Source organism: Sus scrofa, chromosome 10, assembly GCF_000003025.6.
Source record: "Sus scrofa isolate TJ Tabasco breed Duroc chromosome 10, Sscrofa11.1, whole genome shotgun sequence".
Classification (NCBI taxonomy): Eukaryota; Metazoa; Chordata; class Mammalia; order Artiodactyla; family Suidae; genus Sus; species Sus scrofa.
In genome coordinates, this window is record NC_010452.4 from 12,727,626 (window position 1) to 12,741,592 (window position 13,967).

The window sequence follows — 13,967 nt, forward strand, 5'->3', positions numbered from 1 at the left end:
ATCTAGAAGTGCCTACTGTAACCATGATAGGTAGTACAATGAGATATGGACTCCAGATAGAGAGTAATGACACTGTATCTGTATCACAGTCTACCTTGCCTGAGACTTTTTATTTTATTATATATTTTTATTATCTCAACACTCCAAGATTAACAGGGTAGGTAGTGATCAGAAGATACCTGAAATAAAGACTGGAAAGTTCTCTGGTAGTCACTTTTATTCCTCAAATATTTAATAAAATTCATGAAATTTAGCAATTCTTTTTTTGGGGGGATATAAAACATCCAAAGGTCTGAAGATCTCAAAAGAAATTAAATACTAAATCTTTCTGTCCCTATACATTAGAAACTTGTTTATAAAAAAATCTGTAGTAAGACAATTTTTTAATGTTTTACTAAACCCAAAGTCTATATTCTATATAAGCCTTGAAATGGTTTAAAACAAACAACCCACAGAAAATTCGATTGGTCAGTGCTTATCTAGAAAGATGCCAAAGAAGGTCTTTATATAGCATATTTTATAAAAGATATCGAGTCACAAGTGAATTTTTTATTTTTCAAGAAAAAGACACTAAATTTGCTTCTAAACAAGCAAAAATTTGAAAGATGGCACTAAATACTCACACACTGATAGAACTGCCCACGCTGACCTCCGGTCACAAAGCGTTTCCCATCTGGATTCCAAGCCACACTTGTTAAACTATCTTCATGAGACTGGCTCATTTTTGTCCTCAGCTCTCCCGTCTACAAGGAAATAAAACTGTGGATGAGATCTTCAAGATACTCTTCTAAAGGGAATGTGTAAAGAAAAAAAAAAAAAAAAAAAAGAATAGTAACTGGGATATCTAGTTAGTTTAGTATTCTTAATCAGAGAAATAAACTGGACTTACAAAGAGAGTCTATAGCACTCAGGAAAGAAACTAAGGACTTAAAAAAACAAAAAACAAAACAAAAAACAGGAGTCAAACAATGCCTGGCATAGGTGATCCAAAGAACAGATATGAGGTAAACTCCAACAACCTCTCATCTTAAAAATCAATTATATTCATAAATTTAAACATGATTTTTTTTCTAAGATGACTAGAAAAACCCCAACACTACATACCTATTCCTTCTGATTTTTTACTTCTCCTCAGTTCATAGTTCTTTATAAATTTATTATAAAATTGCAGTTCATGCAATTAGCAACTCCTTAAAAACATGATTAATGGGTAGAAAAACTATGCCTTTAATCTAGGCCAAGAGTATATAGGCAGTCTAAATTACGTTGAATTTCATATTCAAGATGTTGAAGTAGTAGGGAAGATGGGAAGAGAGAAAAGATTAAAGCACTTTTGTACTATTTAGCATAGTCATTTTAAAGCCTTCCTAACTAGGCGAGACTATTTAGTTGGTTACAACCCTCAGATATTCTCCTGTTATTTTTTTCTAAGTTATCCAACTTAGAAGGTAGACACATACCATTTAAATCTAGTCTTGATTCCATTTTGTTCATGGATTAGAAACAGGATCTGAGAGATAATAGCTGCCCTTGGTATAATAAAAAGTACATGGGCCTAATTTTCCTGTGAGAAATGGGTAATCAAAAGTAAAAAAAAAAAAAAAAAGTGTATGATCAGGAAATGGGGCCGAGTAATAAAGTCAGAGGGCACAAAAACAGAAAACCAGATGTCTTCCTTACACTGGAAAAAAAAATTGGCAATCTTAAATCCTTCCCCCCTACTGTTAATTGCAATCAAGTCATTATCTTTTTTGTTGCTTGATAAAACAATTAAAAAATAAAAGTTTAGAAGCACAAATACACATCCAATAGTTATATCGTCAGCATTTTCCATTCGCAAGTATGTTAATACACTAGGTTCTGAAGGCAGAGATGGTCTCCTCCTCTGTTATGCTCAGGACAGTGAGTATAGGAGGCTATTACAGGTGTTCCCCCACTTTTTGAAAGTTTGCTTGCTCTATTTCACTTTGCTTTTACAAATGACTTACATTAGTCCCTGTTTTTGCTAACCAAAAGAAATCCAAAAATCTGTGAAAAGGGAAAACGGCGTGCAGGTTTCTCTCAATGGGTGCTGTTACACAGGCGGCACACACCCTGAAGAGCGAGAGCGGCGTCACCAAGCTCCTTCCCAGGAACTACACTCAGCATCTCAGCATTAAGCTGCCGCGCTCTCAACTATGGAAGCATGTGTGCTTTATCTGGATTTACTCTGTACATCCACTAGCAAGATGTGTCCTAAGGTAACTGCTTCTTCACTTCATGCCATTTCAGCTTATGAAAGATTCCACAGGAATGCTCTACTTTCAGATAGTGGGGGAAACCTGTAATTAGGAATTTACCTAAAAATATAAAGGACCAGTTTGAAAACTGACTTAAAAAGACCACCCTTTTAGAACAAGTCTATAAAGTAATGCACAGAAAAAGTTAAGCTAGAACATAGTTTAACTGTCCAGAAATGCAAAACTGACTCAAAGGAAGACTACACAGGCACTATAAATAAATTGAGTCTTTATTACAGGATTATGACTACCTACCTCTCTTCCCTTTGAGGGGAAAAAAAACTTCAATGGAGAAAGAATTATTGTCTTTTAGTCAGATTCACTTCAAACCTGTTTAATTGAGAGAAAGCCATCTAATCTATTCTGTGCTTTGCCACCCCCAAATCCAATCACAAATACAACACTGATTCAACACTGGTTTGATAAAAATGGCATAAAGACATTTTTGGGAACAACTGGGATTTTTAAATTATGAAATAAACATTAGATATTAGAGAATTATAGTTAATGTTTTTAGATAAGATAATGGCATTTGATCATAGGGTTAAAATACCATCTTAATTTACTTCCAAATGTTTAGGGTATGGATATATTTGTAAGTATGTATGTTTGTATGCAAGTATGTACAGTATATACACACAAAATGTAACAAAATGTTAATAAGATAAATTTAATCTAGGATGGTGGGCATACAGGTCCTCATTGTACTCATCCTTCAACCTTTCTTAGTGTTTGGAAATTTTCTTACTAAAAAGCTGGGTTGAAAGATAAATGGTTGAGCAGTGAGAAAACCTTACTATGACAGTAGTGGACTTAAATTTATAGCACATCATCTTTTAGTATTCATGTGTCCTCTGTACCATCTTTTATTGTTTTGAGTTATTTCTATGGAGCTTTATCTTCACTCTCTCAGTAAAAATCAACTTACTTAGGTTACAGGTCCCCAAACGCAAAGCCCTATGCCATCAGGTTACACTTTTATACCCAAAACCACAGCCTGAACTATTCCTCTGCCTAGAAATTGAAAAACCAAAAACACCTTCTAACCAGCTTACAAAAGTTTAAAAAATAATTTCAAATCATAACTATAAGGTTTCCAAAACAGATAATGAGCTTAATGCCAAGTTTTTCTAAAATGGGACCTTAGATAAAGTGTTCAAGTTTTCATTTAGAAACCGTAACAAAGCTCTTAGTAATAAGTACTGACCATAATAAAGCTCTTAATAATAAATACATTTAAATTTACTAAACAAGACTGGAATATTAAACATAGGTAACGAGATGGTACAACTTCCATCAGAATGGAAAATTTGGTATAGTATGTTTCCACACTTTGAAAGGTAGTAAGTTTTATATATAATTGTACACAACTATAAAACAATATAAAACTGTAAGAAATGTAAAAAATTTTTCAGGTACAACAACCATAGTAAATAATACAAATTACAAAGTACAACATTCCTAAAAACACCTAACGATCCTTCTTTCAAAAATGCTATTATGTTAACATAATATTTAAATTTATAAATCTGGACACCTGGGTCCCATTTGACAAACTGTCTTTTATAAGTTTACATCATGGAAATTGAGGGTGAATTATTCTGTCCTATAAAGAATATTATAAAAATATGTGCAGTATGAGTATGCATTACTTAAAGACTAAACCAAAGATGAAATTTGCTCACTTGTACATTCCAAAGCCAAAGCTCAGAGCAGTCATCTGGGCCACAAGCAACAAGATAGTTGTCATCAGGACTCCATGCAATGTAAGAAACACCATAAGCATGTCCTTCTAATGTTTTGAGCAGTTTTAGCAGGTGTGTATCCTAGGAGGGAAAACAGACAATTTAACTCCCATTCCTAAAGTCACTGTTTTATGAGGCTTTCGAGCAAAGTGAAAACGGGCATAATAAAAGCTAACCCCCTGCCCCACCAAAACAGTTTTCATGAGACAACATACCGTAATAAAAATTCACCCTTTTAAAAATATGATTCAGTGTCTTTTCAGATTTAGACTACTATTTAACCTGAGAACATTTTTGTCACTGCAAAAATAAACCCCATACTCACTAGCAGTCATTCCCACTCATCCTCCCTCTAACACTGGCAACCACTGCTTTCCCTACGGATTTGCCTATTCTGGACCGTTCAATATAAATGGAATCATACAACATCTAAGTCTTTTGTAACTGGCTTCTTTCACTTAGCATGTTTTTAGGGTTCATCCATATTTTTGGAATGTATCTGTACTTTATTCCTTTTAATTGTCGAAAAATATTGCATTTTATGGCTACACTATATTCTGTGTGCCCATCTCATCACCTGATGAATATTTGATTGTTTCCACTTTTTGGCTATTATGAATAATGTTTCTACATCTATTTGTAAGTTCTGTGTCGACCTGTCTTTATTTCTGTTGGGCATATACACAGGAGTAGAACTGCTGGTCATATGCTAATTCTATGGCTAACATTCTGAGGAGCTGCCAAACTGTTTTCCAAGTGTTTGAATCTTTTTACATTCCCACCAGCAGAGCTAGCACCTACTTGTGCTAATCAATATCAGCATTATTCACAAAGAGTATCTTGCTTAATCATTATAAAGCTAAATGGTTAAGTATTATTCTTCTTCCCCATATTACAGGGAAGGAAATGCAGGTTCAGAAAGGTTAGAAACTTGCCCTTGTTTACAGCACAGTGGGGATTTGAACTTGGGCCGCCGTAAAGCTATACAGGATGAACTATACGTAACAGTGCAAACATGAAGACAAGACTGGAAAAACTGACATCTTTATTTTAGGCTAAAGGGTTAGATCTTATCCTGTAATTGAACAGCCACTTACAAGTTTTCAGTTGGGAATACCTAATATACTTTGTTTTAGGAAGAGAATTTATACAGCAGTGTGGAAGATGAATCAGAACAAAGAGTCAGAGATATGAGCCAGCACAACGGCCATAGAGTTAAGACAAGAAATGAGGCCCTAAACTAACATGGTTACGACCGAAAGAGGTCAAATCAAAATACACGTGGGACATAAAACTGACACAACAGAATTAGACAAGAAATGTTCAAAGACAACCTCCAAATGTCTGTTTTAGGGGATAAAGATGGATGTGGACAGTGATTAGAGAAAGCAGGAATCTGACCAAAGACTTAACAAAGACCACTTTTCAGGCTGAGGGAAATTCCTTTCGTGATAACCCACAAGTGATTAGAGACGGGTCTGGAACTAGCCTGCTACAACTAGAATGGGACTTTGTTGGCAAAATCGAATAGTTTCTGGTGCAGTAACTTTGGATTCTTCTTTGGGAGGATGATAGTAGGCACAGGGTATTAGATCACAGTATGTGATTAGGTCAAAGTCGCTTGCATAGTTTAATAAGCTCAAGATCTTCTAGGGACAAACTTTCATTCACAGTGGTGCTGTAGATCTACACAAAGATTTGCTTCTAAACTAATGACAAACTACTATAGAAGTACTTCACTCAAAAACTGTTTCATGCACATAATAAGTAAGATACAACCCTGCGGAAGTTGAAATAAATGATAATATTTTATCTTCATACAGCGTCTCTACAGTAACCTATTCCAGGTGCAATACAACATTCATGGAACCCACTTAACTTGCCTGGATTTTGGGCAAGGGAATGGGTAAAATTTGGGGGGAGCAGTAAGAAAACCTGTTAAAGGAAACTAGGCACTGGAATTACATCAATTCAAATCTTAAAGTACTCCATATATTCTTTTCTCTATCCATTAAAAACACACACACAAAATGCACATTCAAAAGATCACCAACAAGTTTTTCTAACTGATATAATACTATTATACCAAATTCTAAAACCCACTATATCTCAGATTTGAATATAAGCATTACTCTGCATTTCCCAAGCTAAACTGGCCATAAAAGCCCCTTACATGTAACACCTATTAACATTTTGCATAACCAGTATTCTTACAAAAACACTCTGGGAAACACTGGCATAAAAGTCTAAATAAACTCCTTAGCAAAGTTTATTAAGAAAAAAAAAAAAAAATCCTTCTTGACCTGGTTGCTTTTGTTTTCCTTTTTTGCCTCACTCCTGCGGCATACGCAAGTTCTCAGGCCAGGGACTGAATCTGAGCCGCAGCTGCAACCTACTCCACAGCTGCAGAAAGGCCAGATCTTTAACCCACTATGCCAGGCTGGGGACTGAATACACAAGGCAGATCATTAACCCACTGTGACACAGTGGGAATTCACTCTCCCTGACCTGATTGTTACTTACTTCATTGCCTCATTTCCTAGTCTACAAGATCTCAAAATCTCTTTCTCCAAGCTGCCCCCAAACCCAGTCATGTTATCAGAGCCAAGGGCCAGTCATAACTAGTTTAACCTAAACATTTACTACTTCTTCATTCATGACTTATTTGTCTAACTGTCCCTTGCTTTCCATTTCCAATAGGATCTCCTCTTTGAGCTCCTGTAGCACCAGTATAGGATAATTTTTATCAGGAGCCCAGTCTGACTGCTCTTTATCAAAAGGCTTGGCACACAGCAGGTGCTCAATAAATACTTGCTAAACAAAAGGGACTTAAACACTGCTGCTAGAAGAAAAAAATGTAATGAAAAAATAATTTTGGGGGGGAGTTCCCGTCGTGGCGCAGCAGAATGAATCAGATTAGGAACCATGAGGTTGTGGGTTTGATCCCTGACCTTGCTCACTGGGCTAACGATCTGGCGTTGCCGTGAGCTGTGGTGTAGGTTGAAGATGCAGCTCGGATCCTGCGTGGCTGTCGCTGTGGTATAGGCTGGCAGCTGTAGCTCCAATAGCCTGGGAACCTCCATATGCCACCGGTTCGGCCCTAAAAGGCAAAAAAATAAAATAAATACTTTTGGTATAATTGTTTCTTTTCAGATATCTTTCAAACAAGTACTGAATTAAAATACAATGCCTCAAATGAAAAGACAACTCCTATTTTTCTAGTCTTATTTCTCACGCTTCGCCTTACTCATCCTATTCTCTTACTCGAGGGAGGGAAGAAGGCAAGGGAAGGTCCGTCTCTTCCTAAAATGCCCTTTTCCCATCACCACCTGTTACACATAGCAAGGCTCAAAGGAGAGACTCCTACATGCGAAGCTCCACTGTGCCTTCATAATACAATTTCCCTTTCTAAACTGTGCATTCTTTTCACAGGGGTTCTTAACCTGAGACCTAAAGAGTCATCCAAGGACAGGAGCAGTGGTCGTTGAATTGAAAAATGCACATCTTTATTTTCATTAACCACAAGCTGAAATTCAGTATTCCCTTCAATGTTGAATGTAGGCAGTAAACAAGGCAGTATCAGGTATTACAGTAGATAGTATAGATAACTTAATAATAGAAATCTCAAACATTTTCACATATGTATACTTATTACAGATACCTCTATATTATTTGTCACTACTTCAAAATTCTTGTAGTCATCGCTCTGCTGCTAGAATTTATTACTTAATATGTTAATAAACAGTAACATGTTACTATACTTTATCTGTTTGTTTGGCTTTTGGTCTTTTTAGGACTGCACCTGTGGCATATGGAAGTTCCCAGGCTAGGAGTCAACTGGAACTGCTGCTGAGAGCCTGCACCACAGCCACAGCAACATGGGATTAGAGCTGTAACACAGCTTGCGGCAATGCCGGATCCCAGTGAGTGAGGTAGGGGATCAAAGCTACATTCTCATGGATACTAGCTGAGCTGTTAACCCACTGAGACACAACAGGAACTCCCACTATACCATATCTGCTGTGTACTACTTTGACAACCATATTTCAATATAATTGGGTTTCCTTTGCAATTAACATATAATACATATTTCAGCTTCCTGTATGTTTTGGTTTATGCATTTAAAAACATTATTCTGAGGAAGGGTCCACAGGGTTGTCAGACTGCCAGAGGATGATATGATACTAAAGAAAGAGAAAAAAATGCCTGCTTTAAGGCAAAGAGTAGATCTTATTTACTTTCCATCATTCACAGCATACTGCAGGTACACAAGAATTAATATATGCTCTCAATTTAAGTCTCTCTCTTTAATGGCTGCCCCTCCTGCATATGGAAGTTACCAGGCCAGGGACTGCATCCAAGCTACAGCTGTGGCAACCCGCTGTGCCGGGCTAGGAATTGAACCTGAACCTCTGCCGTGACCTGAGACGTTGCAGTTGGATTCTAATCCACTGCACCACAGCAGGAACTTGAGATTCTAAGATACTTCCTTCTATGGCTCCTTTTCTCTATTTTTCAACATGGCAGTTCAAAACTTTATTGTGGGAGTTCCTACTGTGGTACAGTGGGTTCAGAATCTGTGGCAGCTTGGGTAGCTGCTAAGGCATGGGTTCATCAATCCCCAGACTGGTGCAGTGGGTTAAAGATCCAGCATTGCTGCAGCTGTGGCACAAGTCAATTCAATCCGTGGCTTGGGAACTTCCATATACTGTGGGTACAGTCAAAACAAAAAACAAAACAAAACAAACCAACAAAAACAAAGCAAAAACCAACCCCAACCCCCAAACCCAAAAACTTTAGTGTGAGCTAGTATCATATCCTAATTCTAAATTTTGTCTTTTGTCTTTTTTAGGGCTGCACTGGTGGCATATGGAGGTTCCCAGGCTATCAGAGCTACAGCTGCTGGCCTACACCACAGTCACAGCAACGCCAGAACCAAGCTAGTCTGCAACCTACACCACAGCTCATGGCAACACCAAATCCTTAACCCACTGAGTGAGGCCAGGGATTGAATCTGAAACTTCATGGTTCCTAGTTGGATTCGTTTCTGCTGGGCCACAACAGGAACTCCCAGAAGGCAAAATAGTTAATGAGTCTTTTCTAATGAGTGACAGACTAGACATTTTTATTTTTATTATTCCTTTTTTTTTTTTTTTTTTTGGTCTTTTGCCTTTTCTAGGGCTGCTCCCTTGACATATGGAGGTTCCCAGGCTAGGGATCTAATTGGAGCTGTAGCCACCGTCCTATGCCAGAGCCACAGCAACTCAGGATCCGAGCTGCGTCTGTGACCTACACCACAGCTCACGGCAACACCGGATCCTTAACCCACTGAGCAAGGCCAGGGATCAGACCCACAACCTCATCGTTCCTAGTCGGATTCGTTAACCACTGAGCCATGACAGGAACTCCAATTTTTATTAATCTTTAAATTTTTTTGTTTTTTATGGCCATATCTGTGGCTAGGGGCCAAATCGGAGCTGCAGCTGCAGTCTATGCCACAGTCCCAGCCACACTGGATCCAAGCCACATCTGCGACCTATGCTGCAACTTGTGGCAATGTCAGATCTTTAACCCACTGAATGAGGTCAGGGATCAAACCTACATCCTCACAGAGACAACGTCAGGTCCTTAACCTGCTGAGTCACCAATAGGAACTCCTGAATGGACACTGTTATTGAACTGTAAATCAAGTATTAACAAACATAACGAACTGGCAGAGAATTAAGAGTGCTAGGTCTGGGAGTTCCTATAGTGGTTCAGGGGAAACTAATCTGACTAGGATCCATAAGGACACAAGTTTGATCCCTGGCCTCGCTTAGTGGGTTAAGGATTCAGCACTGCTATGAGCTGTGGTGTAGGATGCAGACATGGCTCAGATCCAGTACTGCTGTGAGCTGTGGTGTAGGCCCGTGGCTACAGCTCCGATTCAACCCCTATCCTGGGAACCTCCATATGCCTTGGGTGAGGTTCCCACCCCACCCCCTGCCCCCGCAAAAGAGTGGTAGGTCTGAAATAAAAATATCCCAGGGTTTAGGTCTAACTCTGCCATTTCCAAGCTGTGAGAACCTGGGCATTTAACTTTTATCTTGGTTTCCTCATCTGAAAACAGGAGGTATTTATACGTCACAGAGGTATTCAGATAAAACTAGAAAATGCACACACAGACTTAGTACAATCACTTAACACATAACAGTCAACAATTTTTGGTATTTATATATATTAACTAAACAATGGAGAAAGAGATAAGACATGACAAAGATGACAAAAAATGCTCTTGTAAAAGAATGCTATTTAAATATGCACACTTAAAAAATTTATACTCCATCAATCAGATTAAAAATTACCTCTTTTTGCAATCTAAACACTCATACTGGAGTACATACCGGATCAACTTGCCATATGATAACTGTTGTATCTTTTGATCCTGTTGCTAGTTTAGTGCCATCATTAGAGAATTTACAGAACCAGACTTCATTACAATGCTCCGTAAGTATCTGCTGAGTATAACACGGGAACTGCCTCCTAAAACAAATAAGTTCACAAACAGTTATTCTTTTAAAATAGATTAAAAGTAATAAATAAGGAAAATGGTTAGACAACTGATGAAACTTCTTTGAAGATAAAAACTTTCCAAATAAGATACAAGTGCATTTGTAAATCTTAAGATATCTTAAATACTTAAGAATACCTTAAACAGGAGTTCCCGTCGTGGCTCAGTGGTTAACGAATCTGACTAGGAACCATGAGGTTGCGGGTTCGGTCCCTGGCCTTGCTCAGTGGGTTAAGGATCCAGTGTTGCTGTGAGCTGTGGTGTAGGTTGCAGACTCGGCTCAGATCCGTGTTGCTGTGGCTCTAGTGTAGGCCGGTGGCTACAGCTCCAGCTAGACCCCTAGCCTGGGAATCTCCATATGCCGTGGGAGCGGCCCTAGAAAAAGCAAAAAAGACAAAAAAAAAAAAAAAAAAAAAAAAAAAAAAATCCACAAAAACCTTAAATATATTAAATATTTAAGATATTCTCAAGTATATTTAAGTATAATATACATATTTAAGTATAAAATAAAATTAAAACTTGAAGTTTATATTTGGTTATGCTGAGAAAGAAATAACATTAGCAAGGCAATCTTAGGGGAAATCAGTAATCTAAAGTCTGCCTCAATTTATAATTTATTATTTTTCTCCCCACTTCTCAAGATTAAAGACAAAGTATGCATCCATGACAGGATTTTTGGTCTGATTAAGTCAACTCATAGAAATAAAAATTAACAATCAGGGATTCAGGTTTGTCTGTATAAGGGGGCTGGCATCAGGTTGTTCTAGAAGGAACAATATACCTTCATTTATATAAAAGCATCTTTGCATAACAAAAAGAATAGGCACTGCAGTCAGGCAAGTTTGGGTCAGAAGTTTTAGGGTCTTTCATTTAACCCCTCTGAGTCTCAGTACTCTCATCTATAAAATGAGATGAAGACACACCTAACAAGGTTCTTAGGGTTCTTCTAAGGATGAGAAATAAATCTAAAATTCCTGGAGTGCAATAGCTATTCAAAAATGATTACCTGAAGACCTTCAAACAAGTGGAGAACACTAGCAATTACATCAAATTGAGGGTATATTTTCTCGGTTCAGCAATAAAGGGCACACAATATATATAACCACTCTAAAGATGATATATATGCTTGACACCCCCCACTTAGTGTCTTTAAAATCTACCCCTCAAGTGAAAACTCAAGGCTGACTCCTTGTAGAAACTGGGCAGATGGTAGTCTTCATTGAGAGGGAATTCAAAGGGAAAAGCAGGAGTTCCCATCGTGGCTCAGCAGAAACGAATCTGACTAGCATCCATGAGGATGCAGTTTGGATTCCTGACCTCGCTCAGTGGGTTAAGGATCTGTCATTGACGTGAGCTGTGGTGTAGGTCACAGAAGTGGCTTAGATCCCATGTTGTGTAGGCCGGCAGCTGGAGCTCCAATTAGAACCCTAGCCCGGAAACTTCCATATCCCTCGGGTGTGGCCCTAAAAAGAAAAGCAAAAAAAAAAAAACAAAAAAACAAAAAAAAAACCAAACCCGCAAAAAACAAAGGGAAAAGCAGACTTTGCAGGGATAGGTAAGAAGAGAGGGAAGATGTTACATTTATGGTGCTTGAGCAATATTCGCATTGTTGTATCGAGGTCTAAGGCTCAGGAGACAGTTCTATAGCTCTAGCTCAGATCTAGGAGTCATTAGGATCATGGAAGTAAACCTAAACAAGAAGAGTAGGGTGAGAAAGAAACATAGTCCTGGAACACAAAATTAAAGGGACAGGGAAAGAGGAGGGGCCTGAGTAGCCAGGAGGAAAACCTAAAGTTTGGAAGTCAAAGGACAAGTTTCAAGGCAAAGTAGTCAAAAGCTATAGAAACGCCAATATATAAGCTGAAAAGTAGCCCCTGCATTGAATAAAGATGTTCTTCACCAACATCAGCAGTTCGGAAGCTGTGCTGGCTGCACAAACCCTAACGCTACAGAGAATCCACAGGGTGATGCAGCAGTGAGGAAGGGGAGAGTGTGAATGTATAGTGGGCAATTATTTTAAGAAACTGGCTCTCCAGCAGAGGTGGAGGGTAGGTGGAGGGTACTGCTAACTAGAAAGAGCACAGAATCAAAGTTCTGTTTCTAGAAGATTATAAGGAATCCTTTCTAATTGTCAATGGTTATTTCTGAGAAGCAAGAACTCTTTTATTTCTACGTAAAATTGCGGAGTGCTTTCTATGCAGGTTTATAGGTGCACAGAAAAAGCCAGACTAAATATTGTCCATCATTTACTTTCACAGGTATTGGTATAGAAATTAAAGCACTTAAAATTAAAGCACTTAAGATCATGTTCTCATACTTTTCAGTTTCCGAATGGGAAGGTAAGCTTTGAACTTACTGATACCTCACAAACCATAAAGACTACCATAAATATCTTTCAATACATCACTGAACCAAACTGCTTTAACACTGATCTCAAATGTGCTAATGGGGCTATAAAATATGAAACCATATACCCGCCGCCCCTTTTCTGGCCTCACCTTCTCGGCATGCGGAAGTTCCTAGACTAGGGATCGAACCCATGCCACAGCAGTGACAATGTCAGATCCTTAATCTAATCTATTATCTCCTTCTACCTCTATTCAACTTAAATGAAAAGACTTAAAAACTGTCATAAGTGGAGTTCCCGTCGTGGCGCAGTGGTTAACGAATCCGACTAGGAACCATGAGGTTGCGGGTTCGGTCCCTGCCCTTGCTCAGTGGGTTAACGATCCGGCGTTGCCGTGAGCTGTGGTGTAGGTTGCAGACGCGGCTCGGATCCCGCGTTGCTGTGGCTCTGGCGTAGGCCGGCTGCTATAGCTCTGGTTAGACCCTAGCCTGGGAACCTCCATATGCCGCGGGAGCGGCCCAAAGAAATAGCAAAAAGACAAAACAACAAACAAACAAACAAAAAACTGTCATAAGTCAGTCTAAGAACAATGTTAACATAAAAAGGGATCAAAGAAAAGGATCTCTAATTACTTTCTTTTATAACTTTAAAAAAAAAGTTTAAGATAAATAAGACTTAAGTGACTTACGGATGGCCAGTAGTTCAAACATTATTACCATTTTTTAAAATTGCAATGGGGGAGGGTGAAGTGAGAATTCAATTACCTATTAAAGTAGTTTATGCACAACTAAAAGATTATCTTAAATCAGAGAGCATAGGTGTACATGTACATAATCTCTATGGTTATTCAGAAGCTCCTCGTTTTTCCTCACACTTATACACTTTTGTTCTTCCTATTCATTTTACTTTCAGCAGTTCTTCGATGATCTTTGACAAAAGAAACTGAGCATGTGCACAGCAGCTGTTATGTTTGGTTCACCAGACCCAAATAATTTTCTTCCTGGAGTTTAAAAGATTTCACAATTTGTTTTTCAGGATCTTTAAAA

General features: G+C 38.3%; 1 protein-coding gene across 2 annotated transcripts in view; it reads right to left on the reverse strand.

Moving 5' to 3' along the window:
- WDR26 (WD repeat domain 26) overlaps nt 1–13,967 on the reverse strand; it is a 43,186-nt gene that overhangs the window by 14,098 nt on the left and 15,121 nt on the right. For both annotated transcript variants that reach the window (XM_005667933.3, XM_005667934.3), the window contains exons 7-9: nt 10,408–10,546; nt 3,965–4,105; nt 624–743 (exon numbers count right to left, since the gene is read on the reverse strand). In XM_005667933.3, the coding sequence (XP_005667990.2) occupies nt 624–743; nt 3,965–4,105; nt 10,408–10,546 (400 nt within the window). The remainder of the gene's footprint in view (nt 1–623; nt 744–3,964; nt 4,106–10,407; nt 10,547–13,967) is intronic.